The 19195-nt window shown below is 40.0% G+C and overlaps 1 protein-coding gene across 2 annotated transcripts in view; it reads right to left on the bottom strand.

Annotated features, from left to right (window-relative positions):
* The window catches only part of ATG7 (autophagy related 7), a 115472-nt gene that overhangs the window by 38470 nt on the left and 57807 nt on the right, over nucleotides 1–19195 (bottom strand). The window contains exon 19 of one of the 2 annotated variants that reach the window (XM_074550128.1): nucleotides 9511–9540. The exons of the other annotated variant lie outside the window; for it this stretch is intronic. Coding sequence (XP_074406229.1) covers nucleotides 9526–9540 — 15 coding nt within the window. The 3' untranslated portion in view covers nucleotides 9511–9525. Of the gene's footprint in view, nucleotides 1–9510; nucleotides 9541–19195 lie in introns of those variants that run through there. 2 annotated transcript variants of the gene reach the window in all.

Raw genomic sequence — 19195 nt, 5'->3', positions numbered from 1 at the left:
CAGCATTTCATTGTTACTACAAATATCTATCTTAAATACAAACAGGACCTGCCCATTATTTATATTATTTATGTTATTTTTTGCCCTTCCAATGGGACAGTGGCTGCAAAGTTAGGAAATTAGAGAGAAGTACCACAAAATATGTTGAAATTATAATTTTTCAGCATTAGATTGTTACTATAGTTACCTATACAATTACAAATAACAGGATCTGCCTGCACTTTGGAAAAAACTGCGGGAATAAATTAACTTTAGAGTTGGATTTATAGTATAACAACTAAAAATTCAGATTTGTATTATTACAACAATTGCCCTTGCAATGGGACAGTGGCTGCAAAGTTACTGCACCTTAAGACATCAGAGAAATACCATTAAATATATTGAAATGATAATTTTTCAGCAGTTGATTGTTACTACAGATACCTATATAAATAGAAATTACAAGATCTGCCTGCACTTTGGAAAGAACTGTAGGAATAAATTAATTTAAGAGTTGGATTTATATCATTACAACTAAAAACACTCTTAAGATACTTTAATCACATATATCTACTTGTCTGTTTTCACAAAAAGATTTAGGAAGTTGATTTAAATACCTAATCCTGCCAGATAACATGATAATTCCAGAGAAGGGAAAACCTAGAAAGCAAGCAAAACCTAGTTTCAAATTTAGAATAATATGTTTAAAAACATACTGAGAGTTATGATCATGGAAAGACCTTGCCCTAAACCCTGACTTTACTCTCAATAACCACAACAGGAAAGCCTGAATGAGCATTTCTGAGCGCCACAGCCCTCAGCAGCTCTTTGATTCTGATTTTTGAAATAAAACCCTTTCATAACAGAGCTCATGGTACAAATTTTGTGCAAAGAGCCTCCAAAATCTCACAGTATTTGCTTAGGAGCGCCCTTAACGTTGCAGAGGGGAGCGTATGTGGCCCGAAGTTTAGAGTCCGGCTAGCTGAGGGCGAAAGGCCGACGCCCCTCTGCAATTCCTGGCCAGTGCCCTTCGGCGTCTGAGGGCCTCGGGCTGTGCTGGCTGCGGACTGGCTCACACCGCTGGTATAGGGGAGGAACGGAGCTGACCATTTCCCGGGGGTTAAACGTCGGTTTATTGAAGGTGTTGTGGGATCCAAACGCGGGGAAACTAACCGGGAAGAAGTTTCTCCATAGGGGGTGAAACAGGATTATAAAGGAGGGGTGCAGAGGGGGGCATATGTGGCCCGAAGTTTAGAGTCCGGCTAGCTGAGGGCGAAAGGCCGACGCCCCTCTGCAATTCCTGGCCAGCGCCCTTCGGCGTCTGAGGGCCTCGGGCTGTGCTGGCTGTGGACTGGCCCACACTGCTGGTATAGGGGAGGAACGGAGCTGACCATTTCCCGGGGGTTAAACATCGGTTTATTGAAGGTGTTGCGGGATCCAAACACCGGGAACCCGTCGGGGCAAAAGTTTCTCCATAGGGGGTGAAACAGGATTATAAAGGAGGGGGGGTGGGTACAGGCGGAACCAATCGGGAAAGGTGAGGGGATGAACTTCACAGAACTGACACTCCATGGAGACCAATAATCAAAAGGTAAAGGAGGTGTCCTGGGACCCCAGCCAGCCACCACCTCCAGAGAGGAGAAGGTTCTCGAAACCTGGGAGGAGGAAGGGAGTGATTGACTGGGCCCAGGGAGGAAACAACTTTCACTGATAAGGGAAACCAGGGGAGGAGCAATTACATATCGGCAACTATGAATAGCGGTTACTATAGCAACTTAGCTGACAGGCTAGCAGTGGCGGGAAAAACTGGGGGAACGAAACCATTTTACACATAATAGGGGAGAACAATACATAAATTGGGGGAATAACACAAGAAACTTAACAACACACTACCACATAACATATTTGATCAACAGCAGGTTCCTATAAAAGCTACAAAAACTATAAAACATTCTTTTATTTCCTCCAACTGCAGACTGCCATATCCATTTCAGAGCTTTAATTCCCGGTGAGTTTTTGTTGTGCTGCTGTCAGACTGGAACTGCCCATGTCCAATCGGGCCCAGCTGCATTTCCAGCCAAGCACAGAGAGCACAGCAATGCTGAAATAAAAACTGGAAAAAATGCCTTTCTTTGGCTGGAGGATGGAAATAAATGGTAAAAGAATGCATCCCCCACTCACAATATGCACTTTCAATGACATTGGTTTTCTGCTTGGAACTAGAACTGTCGCACAGCAAATAAAGATCAACATTTGGTTTTGTTTTGATTTTTTTTTTTTAAATTTTAAATTAGGTTTTGCTTGCTTTCTAGGTTTTCCCTCCTCCTTTGAAATGATCATGTTATCTGGAAGGATTAGGTATTTAAATCAACTTCATTAATCATAGTTATTCTGCGAAAGCAGACAGGTGGATATGTGATAAAAGTATCTAATATTTAAATATTTTAAATAATAAATATTTTTAATTATTTAATTACTTTAAATTATTTTTATTACTTATTTAATTATTTAATTATTTTAAAATATTTAAATATCGAATACTTAAATCAACTTCATTAATCATAGTTATTCTGCGAAAGCAGACAGGTAGATATGTGATAAAAATATCTAATATTTAAATATTTTAAATAACAAATATTTTTATTTATTAATTACTTAAAATTATTTTTATTACTTATTTAATTATTTAATTATTTAATTATTTCCAGATATTTAAATATCTAATATTTAAATCAACCTCATTAATCACAGTTATTCTGCGAAAGCAGACAGGTAGTTATGTGATTAAAAGATCTAATATCGAAATATTTAAAAAATATTTTAAATATTAAATATTTTTAATTATTTAATTATCTAATTACTTTAAAAATGATTTTCATTAATTACTTATTTAATTATTTAATTGTTCAATTATTTAATTATTTAAATATTTTAAATATTGAAATATCTAATATTTAAATCAACGTCATTAATCTTAGTTATTCTGTGGAAGCAGACAGGTAGATATGTGATTAAAGTATCTTAAGTGTATTTTTAGTTGTAATGATATAAATCCAACTCTTCAGTGAAGGCCCACACAGGGATTAAATCCAGAAATTTGGTGGTTTTAGTACCAGGCTCTGATAAACTGAGCCAACAATAAAAAAATCACCTCAGAATATCTCTGGGGATCAGGGGACATTCCTGAATTGATTCAATATAACAGGAAAATATGTTATTAGCAGAAGAAAGAAATTGTTGCCTTTCAACTCTGTTTTCTCCTCATCCTCAGCAGCTCTCAGGAGATGCTAGCAGGTATAATATGCTATATTTAATATATATTTATTTTATACATTTTATATATTTTTATTTATTATATATTTATTATATATATAATATATATATTTATTTTATATTTTACATATATATATGTGTGTGTGTGTATATGTATATGTATATGTATATGTATATGTATATGTATATGTATATGTGTGTATATATATATATATATAGAAATTTTTTTTTCCTGATCGCTTGGGATAATTTTTCTCACAATTCTCAGGGAGAAGGGAGAATTTCTCTCGCAGGAATCATTTTTTCTCCTCAGCCATAAATTCTCTGTGGGCCAAGCACGAGTGCCCATTTGCCCTGGAGAATCCTGGAATAAAACCCTTCCTGCTCCCTTCCAGAAGAGAGACCTGACAAACATCTGGGCTCTGCAAATCACTTTGGGATGTTTGGATTTACAGCAAACTGCTCTCACACGCTGTGCTCCACCATCACATGATCCTGCCCTTTTCCAAGAAAAACCCAGGCAAACCCAAGCAAAAAAGCTTCATTACCATCAAACTCTTTTTGCTTAAAACTTACATAATTACCCTGCAATCTCTTCTAAGATCTGATTTATTCTAGCTTTAATCACTCACTTCAATGAAAGGATTATTTCATAAAAATCTATCTTTTCACTTCAATGAGAAACACAGGTCTCTTTCTCTCTGCTGTATTTTGTTTACCCCTTGCCAAGATGTTTTTTCACATATGTGAAAAGAAAGCTGGCCTGAGCACGTGTGAAATAAACTCTTGGCAAAGGCACTTTGCTGAGAAGATGAGACTCGCAAGAAAAGCCTTCTACTTTTTCCAAAATCAACAAAGGTATTAAATAAATAATAATAAAAAATCATAAAAAGGAAAAGAAAGGATTTTCCAGGTAACTCTGGATTTGCAAGTTATGAAGATTTCCCTCAGAAGACCTGAACATCCCAATTGTGTGTCCACCATTCTGAGGGAAATCTTCATAGCTTGGAAATCCAGAGTTCCCATGCTGAGAGGCAGAATTATAAACTCCTGGTTTTATTCCAGTCTGTGTTCCTCACTTGTTAACAAGACTGAAAACTCCTGATTAAATCATCAACAACTCTGATTAAAACTGGTTTTATTGATTAGAATTGTTGCTGTAAGAATTCTGATTACAATCATGGGACAAAGCACTTAAATTCTGCAGCTTTCCTTGGTTTTTGCTTAGTCCACAACCCACATTATCATCCATTTTAGTCCATTAGAAATGTTTTAATTACTAATTTGAGAGCTCCAATTTGAGAGATGTTAAAAAGCAAATTTCTGCCCTCCTGTATGCAGAGTTCCAGCAGACCAACGCTGAATGGCAGGACAGGAATTTGTTGCATACACAACATTTGCATCCCTCGAGTTCTCAGCTGGAAAGGCAGAATTATAAACTCCTGGTTTTATTCCAGTCTGTGTTCCTCACTTGTTAACAAGACTGAAAACTCCTATTTAAATGATCAACAACTCTGATTAAAACTGGCATTATTGATTAGAATTGTTGCTGTAAGAATTCTGATTAAAATTGTGGGACAAAGCACTTAAATTCTGCAGCTTCCCTTGATTTTTGCTTAGTCCACAACCCACATTATCATCCATTTTAGTCCAGTAGAAATGTTTTAATTACTAATTTGAGAGCTCCACTTTGAGATGTCAAAAAGCAAATTTCTGCCCTCCTGTATGCAGAGTTCCAGCAGACCAACACTGAATTGCAGGACAGGAATTTGTTGCACACACAACGTTTGCATCCCTCGAGTTCTCAGCTGGAAAGGCAGAATTATAAACTCCTGGTTTTATTCCAGTCTGTGTTCCTCACTTGTTAACAAGACTGAAAACTCCTGATTAAATCATCAACAACTGTGATTAAAACTGGTTTTATTGATTAGAATTGTTGCTGTATGAATTCTGATTACAATCATGGGACAAAGCACTTAAATTCTGCAGCTTTCATGATTTTTGCTTAGTCCACAACCCACATTATCACCTATTTTAGTCCATTAGAAATGTTTTAATTACTAATTTGAGAGCTCCAATTTGAGATGTCAAAAAGCAAATTTCTGCCCTCCTGAATGCAGAGTTCCAGCAGACCAACACTGAATTGCAGGACAGGAATTTGTTGCACACACAACGTTTGCATCTCTCGAGTTCTCAGCTGGAAAGGCAGAATTATAAACTCCTGGTTTTATTCCAGTCTGTGTTCCTCACTTGTTAACAAGATTTAAAACTCCTGATTAAATCACCAACAACTCTGATTAGAACTGGTTTTATTGATTAGAATTGTTGCTGTAGGAATTCTGATTACAATCATGGGACAAAGCACTTAAATTCTGCAGCTTTCCTTGACTTTTGCACCATCTTGCAAACCCACATTATCATCCATTTTAGTCCATTAGAAATGTTTTAATTACTAATTTGAGAGCTCCAATTTGAGATGTCAAAAAGCAAATTTCTGCCCTCCTGAATGCAGAGTTCCAGCAGACCAACACTGAATTGCAGGACAGGAATTTGTTGCAGACACAACGTTTGCATCCCTCGAGTTCTCAGCTGGGACAGAAAATTGTTTCCAGCCAAACAGATGCTTGTACAATTGAAAATGAAATTATTTCATTGAGCAGCTTCATCTCACCACATGTGCACAAATTCAGCTCCCAGGAAAGTTTTGCAGGTGCAGATTTACCAGAAGGGATCTCAAAGATGGAATTTTAGGAGACGCAAGTTCAGGAAAGAAATGATTTCAAAGCTGCTACGTAACTTCAATGTTATAAAGAAATATTTTCTAATATTTATTAAATGGTCATTTAATATGTATGGATATGGATACATAATATTAATATGGATAATCTAAGTATCTAATTAGTTTATCCCTAAAATACTGCTAAAATCAGATTAAATTACACCAGCTATGGCCCACTTGCCCATAAGAGTTCAACTCTGCAGCTTGGACAAACTTACATTTATTTCTTTCAACTTCCCAACAGCCAAAATATAAAAGTAAATGGCACAAACACCCATGAAAAACTCCCTTTCAAAATAATATGAAGGTAAGCAATTTTCTCACAATTCTTAAAACTTTACAGGTGAAAAAACAGAGTGAGATTGAGCTCCCTGATAAAAAACCCACAAGAGGAGAACAAAACTCTGAAAGGATTTGAGGATCCCCCATTACTCTTTTTCTGCAAGAAATTCACATTTCTTTCTAACCTCAAACAAAAAAAAAAATCAAAGATCTGAGGAGATTTATGACAAATCAAACTGCCCTTTTATCCCTGTCACAAACCACAGATTTTGGTTCAAACCCAGTTATTACGGAAAAAAAATATCGCACTTCCACAGCCCAGCACAAAACGCTGGCAGATTTAGAGCCCTTCAACGTCTTATGAGCAGAAATTGGTGCCTTTCAAGTCTGTGTTCTCCTCACTCTCAGGAGATGCTAGCAGGTACAAACATGTTTTTATTTTAATTACAGAACTGCATTAGTGCTGTAACTGATTCCCAGCCCCAGCAAATTCTAACCAAGTGCCCATTGTGCACAACAATCGTTTAATGGCCAACAAACCCTCATAAAGAAAGCTTTAATGAAGAAAGCTGGAAAGCTGCCCGAATTTTATGGCAGCACACTCCAAAAGAAAGAGTTACAATCTGTATTTAAGATTAAGAGAGCCTTTTAATCCAGATGGCCAGAATTAAATAAGGCAGCGCAGGGAAATTTTCATCAAAAGCTAGAGCAACATGAAAGTCCCAAAATTCCCCCAGTAAACCACAACTAATTATTTCAAACAGAGGCTGCACGTTCGTTTTGTGTTGGGAAGAACTCAGAGGGAAATCCAATGTGAATGTGTTGCTTTCTCTGTGATAATTCACTTTGCTTTTCTATCAAAAAAGAAAGCAGCAAGAAATCTCTGCAGGCAGAACTGTTTGGAAGGCTAAATATTAAAATTAAGAAAAATATTTAAAGTTAAAAGATTATTCAGATTTAATTAATGAAATTAAAATTAAAGTTCAATGTAATCAAAATTAGAGTTAAAAATTAAAAAATAAAATTTTCAAGGAGTTTGCAAAATAAATGACAAATTCTTTCAGATTTTCACCTTTAAGATACAGCTGAGTACAGCTGAAGCTGTTACAACTGAAATTTTAAAAGGTCCTTAATTTCAGCATTGTGTTGCTAATTAATAAATGACACCCAAGTTTGCTCCTCTCTGCTTTAATTCTCTTGGAAGTGATCAGCACTGCTCAGATGTTGCTTTTTCTGTGATAATTCACTTTACCCACCAGCTTTTCTATCAAAAAAGAAAGCAGCAAGAAATATGTGCAGGCAGAACTGTTTGCACAGCTAAATAATAAAATTAAAAAAAAAAATCTATTTAAAGTTAAAAGTTTAATTAAATTATCCACTAGCTTTTCTACCATAAAAGAAAAAGCAAGAAATCTGTGCAGGCAAAACTGCTGGGACAGTTAAATAATAAAATTTTCAAGGAATTCACAAAATAAATGACAAATTATTTCAGATTTCCAGCTTTAAGATATAGCTGAGTAAAATTGAAGCTGTTGGAACTGAAAATTGAAAAGGTCCTTAATTTCAGCATTGTGTTGTTAATTAATAAATGACACCCAAGTTTCACCCAAGTTTGCTCCCTCCTCTGCTTTATTTTTCTTGGAAGTGATCAGCACTGCTCAGAAGATGTTGCTGTCTCTGTGATAATTCACTTTTTCTGTGATAATTCACTTTACTAGCTTTTCTATTAAAAAAAAAAAAAGCAGCAAGAAATCTCTGTAGGCAGATTTTATTATTTTTTTATTTATCTAACTCTCGGGACAGTTAAATATTAAAATTTTCGTGGAATTCACAAAATAAACGACGAATTATTTCCGATTAGCAGCTTTAGAACACAGCTGACTAAAACTGACTCTCTCCAGTTGCTATCAAAAAGTACAAATCCCAATTTTTAGTAGGGCAATAAAGCAGCAAGAGGCTCTGCTTTTCAATAACTCTCTTTTTGCTGCTGGGGATTTTGCAGAACACACAGAACTTGATTGCTCAGCTCCACTACAAGAAAAAACATTTGTCTTTTGCAAAGAGTTTTTTTTTTTTTATGTTGATGAAATAAAACCTCTGTGAAATTCATCAATTAATTAGAAATCACGCAGTCCTGCCAAGTTTGAACTTGCACAGACCCAGCTTGGTTTCACCTCCCAAAAGCACCCAGGACCAGCCCATTTTGGACACCTTGCTCTGATGCTCACATCCATTCCTTTCATCTGTTTGCTGAGCTCATAAATCACTTTATTTTAGTCAGAAATACTGATTCAGACAGGAAAATAAAGGATTCTGTTGGGATTGGGTAAATCCAAGGGAATATTATTATTCCATAGCATCCTGCTCCCTGCCTTAGCCCTGGAACACCAGAGCAGCCCTGGAAAATGGAGAAATAATCTGCTTTTTGCCACACTGACTTTCTGCTCTTGCAGAGTTGGAAGGAGACCAGGGCATCTTTGATTTGTGGTTTTTTTTTTCTGTTTCATGATTTTCTGACAGCAGCAAGCTTTGAAAGGCTGCCAGGCTGCCTCACACGAGGAGGAGTGACAATCTGAGCAGTGATGGCACTGCTGTCCACATTTATATTTTGTGCTATTGATGGAGCTTCAGTTCCCTCTGCTCCCAGACACACACAGAAGTACAAAAGCTGCCAGTTAATCTGCTTTTTTCTCTAAAACCAGCAACATTTCTACCTCGTGGATTACAGAAGTTGAGGAACACAAGGGACACACACAGAGGTTTGACAAAAAGGAAAATAAGACCCAAACATCTGAAACCCTGGTTCACCCTGGCTGCACAACTTCTTTAATTTTCTGAATGTTATCATTTTCCCTCTGAGCTCTCTCAGGGTGAACAAAATATTATTGACATGACTCAAAACCAGAAAAAAATACTGCAGCAACTGAGTGGGAGCTGAATCCCAAACTGTGCAGCTCCTGCATTATCTGCAGATGGAGCAGTGAAAAGGAAATCCTGTCCAAAAGAAATAGTGATGGAACTGCTGCTCCCTGTGGGAAAAGGAGGATTGTTCATCCCCCTTATCCCCATTTTTCCAACCAGGCTCTTGTGCAATGTCAGGGTTTGTGCTGCTGTGGAGCTGGAAAATCAGAAGGGTTCAGAAAATCAGAACTCCCAAGGGTTTACACACAGGAAAAGGCAAATCCAGGGGAGCTGTGGATGTGGGCAGCTATTCAGCAAAAAGAGCCCTGAAAGGAGAAAAACCAAACAAAAGGAAATTCACACGTGACATTTATTAATGAGAGACACGGGAGGAAAATCTAATTGAGGAAAAAAAGAGATCAAAATTGCCAAAACAAGATGCAAAAAGAAGTTGAAAGCAGCTGGCTTGAACTATTCCAGCTCTTCCTGCAGGACTCCAATAAATCAGTGAAATATCAGAGTCAGGCCTGGGTCTGCACTTGGGAATTGGCTCCTGCTCCAAAGCTCTGCTCTCTGCTGCACAACAGAATTCTTAGGATAACTCAGTTAAAAATTACAACATACCATACTGAAATAAACACTGCAGAACAAATAATTATAAAATAGCCATTAAAATGCCCCCCCAAAATCAATGTATTGTTTATTTGTGGAATGCCTGCAATTGTTTTTTTAAGGGGGTCATAAAAATTCCTCGCTCGCCAGGAGTCCATTCATGAGGGCAATGAATTTCCAGAAAATCCAATTTTTTATATAGCTCAAGAGAAATATTTTTGGATACAAACTTTTTAAAAAATACTGCTTTTAAACGAACGGCTTTATTCCTCAAAATGAACAAAGACTCGTCTGCAACGTAAGCAATGAAAATAAAATGAAAAGAAAGGAAGACCACAAGTCCTGTAACCTAAACACAATACCCATTGTCTGGACTTCCCTATTTCCATGAAGAACATCTGATTTTCATTTGGGATTAGAACATTCTGCTAAAAATTACCAATGCACTGGGATAAAACTTAATTTAAAATTTCCAGATGAACAGCTTTTCAGCTAGGATCTGCTGGCTGCTCCAGAAGTGAGAATTCCCATTGAAACTCTGGAACAATGATTAAAATCCAATATTGAATCCTTGCTGCAATAAGTTTTGATGATCTCAGAGAGAACAGCAGAAAATAAAAACCCCACATAAAAACTCAGATCCACTGGCCAGGGAAAGCTTGGCTGGTGGCCTGATATGTTTGTAATTCCAAGAACTTCCAGTATTTTTCTGTGAAGAGTTACTCAATTGCCAGGGATAAAAATTCAGCTTTCAGTGTGCTGGAGCTGATGGTGAGAACAAGGATGAGAAACTTCTCTCTGATTTTTACTTCTTTGCATTTTCTGCTCAATAAAAAGCTATGGAGAGACCTGAGCTGGACAAAAAATGGGAATAGAAGGGGCTCCTTCTCCTTTTGGTTTGTGTGAGGAGGTGAAAACGAATTTGGGAACTGTTGGTGATGTCAGCATGCTCTGACATGTTTTTATTTTTGTAATAAAAACACACAAAACCCACAGGGCCCACAGCAGCTTTGCTACAAAAGCTGGAACACAAAAGGTTCAGCCCAGCTTTCCCTTGTGCTCCACTCTTGCCATGGAACTGGGGTGAAATAACAGCAAAAATCCAGAAAAAATGAAAAATCCTGACAGGAAAAAGAGGGGCAGGAACAGATGGACTTGGTCTTGTCTGAATGAGGGCACACATCTCATTCTGGCAATGGAAATATAATATATTTTTTTTTTAAAAAAAGGTATCTGAGGCCATCAGTATCCTGTGGACAGCCTTAAATTTCCAAGAAATTACATTAATTTCAGGCATGAAGAAGATAGAGGGGGAAAAAAGATTTAAAAAAGCTTTTTATTATATATAAACGTTAGAGTTTAAAGTGTAACTTTTGATATTTAATTGTCAAATGTGGAGGTAGCAGGCCTTGGCAAGAGCTGTGGATTGCAATAACTCCCCAGGCACTCGGGGGGCAATGGGCTGAAGGAATATTTCCCAAAAATGCCTCCTAAATGACACCTGATCCTCAACAGGCAGGAAAAACAGGCACTGGCAATTTCTCATTGCTCAACGGGGATGCAAATATGGGAAGGTGCGTGTTTGTACAAGAGGAATGGAAAATGAAGCAGAATATTAAACTGACTTTATGGGGAGCGCAGAATAAATGCTGGGCAAGGCACTCACCTCTCACTATAAAAACAAAATAAAACGCAGAACTTGATCCTAACCTTAAATCCAGTCTTTGTACAGAAGAAATTTAAATATTTAAAGGCAAACAAACAAAAAAAAAGTATAAAAGTTAAGTATAAATCAGTTAACAGCACCACAGTATTACTGATGTGATTCATTTGTCCAGTAGCTGTTTAAAATGGAAGCATAAATTGAATAAATGCTGCATTACTCAACCAGAGTATTGTGAAAGAGCAGAAAGACTGAAGAAAAATTATGGCTTTTTTTTTTTAACATGACAAGGCTCAGGAGAAGTGCAAGAAAGGGCCAGTAATGAGCAGCATTTTTTATAACATTCTGCTAAAAAAAACCAAGTCCATTATTGAAAAGCGAATTGTTTAGAAGCATTCCTGTATCAGCTTACAAACAGCATTAGGACAAAAATAAATAAAAAAATAACCAGAAGCTGCAAGTGTTGATTTTGAGAGCTTAACCTTAAAATAAATCTGCAAATCTGGAAGATGAGAAGATTTTTTTAAATTTAAAATCCAACATGCAGAGGATGCCAAGGAGACACTCAAGGCCAATGCAAGCAGTGTGAACCAAACAGAAATGATGGAGCACAGAGGACATTGAGCAGAAGTGTTGGCATGTGGGAAATCCAAAAGAAGCAAAATGTGGGATTGCAGTGAGTGAATGAGACAGGAGAATTTCATCACTGAATTCACAGCAATGATACATTTGGGTGACTAAAGCAAAACTGAGAAAATGTTAAAAATAACAGGAAAAGAAGAAGGATTAAACCAAACTCTGTTGGACGGGGCTGGAGCTCTCCATAGTAAACTGGAGGAGCACAATAGGAGGATGGGAGGTTTTCAGTGCTTAACAGAAAACATTTGTGGCCCATGAATGAAACAGCTCCAGCTCCCAGCAACAATGACAAAACTGTCACAGCAAAAGGGAAACCAGGAAAGTACTTAAGAGCAAAAATAATACCAGTGGCTTGCACAGCAGTGACATCTGTGACCATGGCAATGTAAGCACAATAAAGAATGAGAGCTGTCTTCATTCAGCTTTAAAAATACCTTTGGGTGGCAGACAGAGAGAAAAATGAGCTGAGGGCTTGCAGGGCTGGAGAAATCCCGGCTGACCAACAGATTTTTCTAATTGCCATGAATTTATAATCTGGGCAAGAGATTATTTCCATTCTTCCCTTCTGCCCTCTAACTCTGTGACATCCAGAACGAACAGATTTTTGCATTTGAAGGTTTTGATTCTGTGATGCCCTTCATAGCATGGAATGAGAAGCCCTAAATGAAAACATTCCAGTGTCACTTGGCCAAGGCAAGGCAGCATTTCAGAGCAGGGCAGCCTTTCACACTGCTGCCTCTGCAGGCTCTGAGGTACCTGCAAAGGGGCAGAAACACACCCAACACAGCTGGGCTGGGCTGGGCTCTGAGCTGGGCTCCTGCAGGACCAGCAGTGATCCCCTGCAGGACCAGAAATAATGATCCCTGCAGAGCAGGAATGATGTGTGCAGGACCAGGGATGATCCCTGCAGGGCAGGAATGATGTGTACAGGACCAGGGATGATCCCTGCAGAACCAGGAATGATCCTTGCAGGACCAGGAATGATCCCTGCAGAGCAGGAATGATGTGTGCAGGACCAGGGATGATCCCTGCAGAACCACAAATGATCCCCTGAAGGACCAGGGATGATCCCTGCAGAACCAGGAATGATGTGTACAGGACCAGGAATGATCCCTACAGGACCAGGAACGATCTCTGCTGATTTATACTTAATTTTTATACCATTTTTTGTATGTATGTTAAAAAAATGATCCCTGCAGGACCAGGAATGATGTGTGAAGGACCAGGAATGATCTCTGCAGGATGAGGAATGATCCCTGCAGGAACAGGAATGATCTCCTCAGCACCAGGAATGATCATGCAGGACCAGGAATGATGTGTGAGGGACCAGCAATGATCCCTGCAGGACCAGGAATGATCTCAGGACCAGGAATGATCCCTCCAGGACCAGCAATGATCCCCTGAAGGACCAGCAATGATCCCTGCAGGACCAGGAATGATGTGTGAAGGACCAGGAATGATCCCTGCAGGACCAGCAATGATCCCCTGAAGGACCAAGAATGATCCCTGCAGGACCAGGAATGATGTGTGAAGGACCAGGAATGATCTCTGTGGGGTTAGGAATGATCGCTGCAGGATCAGGAATGATGTGTCCAGGATCAGGAATGAACCATGCAGGACCAGGAATGGTGTGTGCAGGATCAGAAATGATCTCTGCAGATCAGGAATGATCCCCTGAAAGACCAGGGATGATGTGTGAGGGACCAGGAATGATCCCTGCAGGACCAGGGATGATCTCTGCAGAACCACAAATGATCCCTGCAGGACCAGGAACGATCTCTGCTGATTTATACTTAATTTTTATACCATTTTTTGTATGTATGTTAAAAAAATGATCCCTGCAGGACCAGGAATGGTGTGTGCAGGACCAGGAATGATCTCTGCAGATCAGGAATGATCCCCTGAAAGACCAGGGATGATGTGTGAGAGACCAGGGATGATCCCTGCAGGACCAGGAATGATCTCTGCACGACCAGCAATGATCTCTGCAGGATGAGGAATGATGTGTGAAGGACCAGGAATGATCTCTGCGGGGTTAGGAATGATCGCTGCAGGATCAGGAATGATGTGTCCAGGATCAGGAATGATCCCTGCAGACCAGGAATGATCTGTGCAGGATGAGAAATGATCCCTGCAGGACCAGGAATGATGTGTGAAGGACCAGGAAAGATCTCTGCAGATCAGGAATGATTCTCTGAAAGATCAGGAATGATGTGTGAGGGACCAGCAATGATCCCTGCAGGACCAGGAATGATCTCAGGACCAAGAATGATCCCCTGAAGGACCAGGAATGATGTGTGCAGGACCAGGAATGACCTCTGCAGGATCAGGAATGATCTCTGCACGACCAGCAATGATCTCTGCAGGATGAGGAATGATGTGGGAAGGACCAGGAATGATCTCTGCAGGACCAGGGATGATCTCAGGACCAGGAGTGATCCCCTGAAAGACCAGGGATGATGTGTGAGGGACCAGGAATGATCTCTGCAGGACCAGGAATGGTGTGTGCAGGACCAGGGATGATCCCTGCAGACCAGGGATGATCCCTGCAGGACCAGGGATGGTGTGTGCAGGATCAGCAATGATCCCTGCAGGACCAGGAATGATCTCTGCAGGACCAGGGATGGTGTGTGCAGGATCAGCAATGATCCCTGCAGGACCAGGGATGATCCCTGTGCTTTCCCAGCTGTTTCCTGGGAACAGCAGTGCCCTGTGAGTCCCACATAGGTCACACCACACCACTCCTGCAAATCCCCTCATTTGTTTTTTCCCTGGGCTCCTCTCTGTGCAAACCCCACAACCCCAAAGTGCTCCCAGAGCTCACCCAGCCCCTGCAGCTCCCCTGGAATATGTCCAGCCTGTCACCCCAGCCAAGCACAAGGTGCACCTGGGTTCCTTTGTGCTCTCTGCCTGCTGGGCCTGCCCTGGGAGCTGCTCCACAGCCCCCAGAGACATTTCAAAAGGTACAAAAGACAACAGCTATGAAAAATTACAGGTTTTACTCCGCTAGGAAGTGATTTATTGATGCTGAGAGCTTAATTTAGTAATCAGACACTATCTGAAGAGAAAAAAACCCCACTCAGCCATGGAACAGTTAGATGAGAAAGCTATTCCAGCTTTTGATGTAGTTTTGTCCCAAATTCAAAGTTAAAAAGAGTGGGGAAGAAGTTATCCAATTTACTGAAATCCAATCTCACCCTGCATTTCACCCAGGGCTGTCCCTCAGTCAGATTTTTACATAACCAAATTCCTGAGTCACATTACAGAGGGGAAGAGTCAAAGGCAGCTCCAGAACAATTCTGCCATTACATATTTGCTCTTTATAGTATTGCTTGTAAGGGATTAATGTTGTAAGACTTATTTCAAAACTGGAAAACCTTTCATCATTGATTATGGCTCATGCCTCATTAAGACTCACATTAAATTCCCACAGCACTAATTCTGCATCATGCTATCAAGGGCAAATGATGACTGCTGAGCTCATTTGAAGAAAGCAATAAATAATTTGCAATTAATCATCTGTTAAAGCAATAATCCTTTTGAAACATCTCTGCACAGAAAGGAAAGGAATGGAATGCAGCTGTCTAGAAAGCATTTCTGGATCTCCCAGCACTGGGTTAGGGAAGCAATGTCAGAATGCTGCCAGTTTTATCCAGCTGAGATTAATGAAATGATGCAGTGGCTGTGAGATGCACTGAACTCCAAGCTCACACAGAAAAGAGCCCTTACAGCAGCCCTTGGAGCTGTTCTAATCTGCATTTCTCCTCTATTTACACCACCCAGGACCAAATTTTGCAGGAAAAAAAGCCAATTCCTGTGACAGTGTTCACAGGGGTTTTCAGATGAGGGAAGAGACGAGGATCTGATTCCATGTTTCAGGAGGTTGATTTATGATTTTATGATATATATTACATTAAAACTAAACTAAAAGAATAGAGGAAAGGATTTCATCAGAAGGCTGGCTAAGAATAGAATAGTAAAGAATGATAACAAAGGTTTGTGGCTCAGAGAGTCTGAGCCAGCTGACTGTGATTGCCATTAATTAGAAACAACCCCATGAGCCCAATCCCAGATGCACCTGTTGCATTCCACAGCAGCAGATAATCAATGTTTGCATTTTGTTCCTGAGGCCTCCCAGCTTCTCAGGAGGAAAAATCCTAAGGAATGGATTTTTCATGAAAGTCGTCTGTGACAAATTCCCGTCCTTGGTTTCTAAAGGCACCATTCCCCACTCCCCCTTGCCTTGGCCACTGCTGTCACCCAGCCCTGCTCCAGCCTGCAGCTCCCACTGCTCCCAGAATGTCTGATCCCACAGATCCAGCCCATCCAGCAGCTCAGGCCATCTCCTCCCCCCCAGCTCAGCAATTACAACTCATTTCAGAAATATGAACCTGATCACATCAACTCTGCTGCAGCTCACTGCACTCATTAAGCTTCATTTCTCCGGGTTTATTCCTTTCTGTACATTATCCAGTGATCTGGAGTCCTAAAGAATGCTCCCATAAAATTCATCAGAGGCTCAGTGTCAGTTCAAAGCTGTCAAACCTGCTGATTCATTTCAGCAGCATTTGCTGTGCTTCATTAATTCTAGATCTCAATGTTTTCAACCAAATAATGAAGTTATATATAACTCCAAGCAGCAGCAGCACCAATAAATCCTTCAAGCCTTTGGCAACTCCTTTAATCCAAGGTAATCATGTTTCCTTGTATAACAAGTCTTGTGATGTCTGTAATGGCAGCTCACTATAGTAACAACAGCCTTCATGTTATAGCTCTCTGCGTGCCTCCAGTATTAATCAGTTCCCAGATTTAAATATGAAATTAGAGAGCTCTTGATCCTCTTCCTGAAACAGATATGCTAATCAGAGCCCCCCCTTCCTCCCAAATTAAAAAAAAATTCCAATAAGGATCAGGCCTGTGGAGCTGTTGATGGTGGAGTCGAAGATCGCAGCTTGCTGGTTATTGCTGGGCTCTGTTACCTCATCCCTCCCCACTAAAATAACAATCCCAAACAGCCAGGCTGCTCCATAGGCACTTTGCTCTGCCACAAGCTCTTTTTCTTGGCTTTTAAACAGAGGAATGAAAAAAAGATCTCACCAGAAGTGAAGACTGCAGACTTTCTGCTAAAACTGGGATATCATTGGTCTTCAAATGCAGAGGACACAATGACCAGAACATTTATTCTTCAATTTAGAAATTTCTTAATGAAAACAATATTATTCTACTTCATAAGTGAGTTTAAATCCTCGCAATTTTCCAAATACACTGACTTTTTTCCTAGAATTGTCTTGAAAACTCCTGCAGGATCCTCCAGCAGCTATTACCTAAAGGGATGTTACCACTGACCAACCTGGCTGGAATTTAACCTCATTTAACAGAAACTCTGTGACCTTCATGCCTCAACCTTAATAAAATTATATTTGAATAAAATGATATTTAACTAAAATGATATTTAAAAGAAAACTTTGTGACCTTTATGCCTCAACTTAAATAAAATGATATTTAACTAAAATGATATTTAAAAGAAAACTTTGTGATCTTCATGCCTCAACATAACTAAAATGATATTTAACTAAAATGATACTAAACAGAAAACTTTGTGACCTTCATGCCCCAGCTTAACTAAAATGCTATTTAACAGCATTACTTTCTTTTCCCCAATCTCCCACAACCATCTCTCATTTCTACCATATAAAAAGAAAAGTCACATTCAGCTCCTTGAACCTTATCAACATGTTTGGCTTTAATCAAGATTTTACTTTGTTGAGCAATTCAAACATAATCTGCAGGCATAGATCCACAAATTAAACCATATTAAATTGCATGCTAAATGCATTCAACAATTTGATCAGAATACTAAAATATAGATTAAATCCAGAAAGCAGAAATATCAAATGCAAAGAAGTTTCTTTTAGAGGCTGGAAATAACATCTCATTTTGCATGTGCATCTTCTCTGCCTGTCACCCTTTTGAGATCTAGTAAAAATGAAAATCCTTAAATTCTAGTAAGAATTAAAACCCTCAGTTTTATGAGTGGAGGAGGAGTGTCCGGTTTCCGGCTGTTTGGAGGGCCTGGAAAGGCCCGGGGTGGCCTTGGGGCAGCCGCGTATCAAAGGACGAGAAGAGGCTTCAGTTCTTTTCTCGGTCTCGGTGTTTATTAATTGTTTATCTAAAAGATTTTCTCTCGGCCCGACAGAGCTCTGCTCAGCAGTCAGCCATGAGCACACTGTGCTGGCCTCCGGACAGTCACCTATCTTTATACCCATGGTTACGTGTACAATATTTATCATTTTTCCCCAATACCTTTCACCCTTATTGCCCAGTGCACTTTTAGTAACGACCAATCCCAAAGTGCCACCATCACCACAGAAGATGGAGGAGAAGAAGAAGAAGAAGAAGGACAGGACACGCCCCAATTCCTCCATCTTACTTCTCTAAACCCCCCTGTACAGAAATCCTAAACCCTGTGTTTCACTCTCTAATTAACCAATCCCTTCACCATTCACCCCGGTGAAACCCTCCTGTCCTCATACAGGTGTCGTCTCCTGTGTAGGATCAAAGTGCAGCCACCAGACACTTCTGGAACATTCCAGGACTCCCGAGCCCCCCAAGGGTGCTCTCGGTGGCACCTCAGTCCTGAGGTGCTGAGATCCCACAGAGGAGCTGCAATGAGTGTTTTCAGTGCCTGAGTGCCTCCTGCAGAAAGGTGAGCACAGCAACGCCAGGCACAGCCCCAGCAGCGTTTCCACAGGCACCACGTGTGGCAAAGGCAGATGCAGAGATCAGCACACACAAATCACTCACCCAGGCAGGAAAAACCCTCCTCCACTGTAGGATCTCAGCACCTCAGGACTGAGGTGTCACCAAGAGCACCCTTGGGGGGCTCGGGAGTCCTGGAATGTTCCAGAAGTGTCTGGTGGCTGCACTTTGATCCTACACAGGAGACGACACCTCTATGAGGACAGGAGGGTTTCACCGGGGTGAATGGTGAAGGGATTGGTTAATTAGAGGGTGAGACACAGGGTTTAGGATTTCTGTACAGGGGGGTTTAGAGAAGTAAGATGGAG

The sequence above is a fragment of the Zonotrichia albicollis genome, chromosome 12 (assembly GCF_047830755.1).
Source record: "Zonotrichia albicollis isolate bZonAlb1 chromosome 12, bZonAlb1.hap1, whole genome shotgun sequence".
Lineage (NCBI taxonomy): Eukaryota > Metazoa > Chordata > Aves > Passeriformes > Passerellidae > Zonotrichia > Zonotrichia albicollis.
The sequence above is the reverse complement of the archived record's forward strand: the minus strand, read 5'-3'. Positions and strand labels throughout refer to the sequence as shown.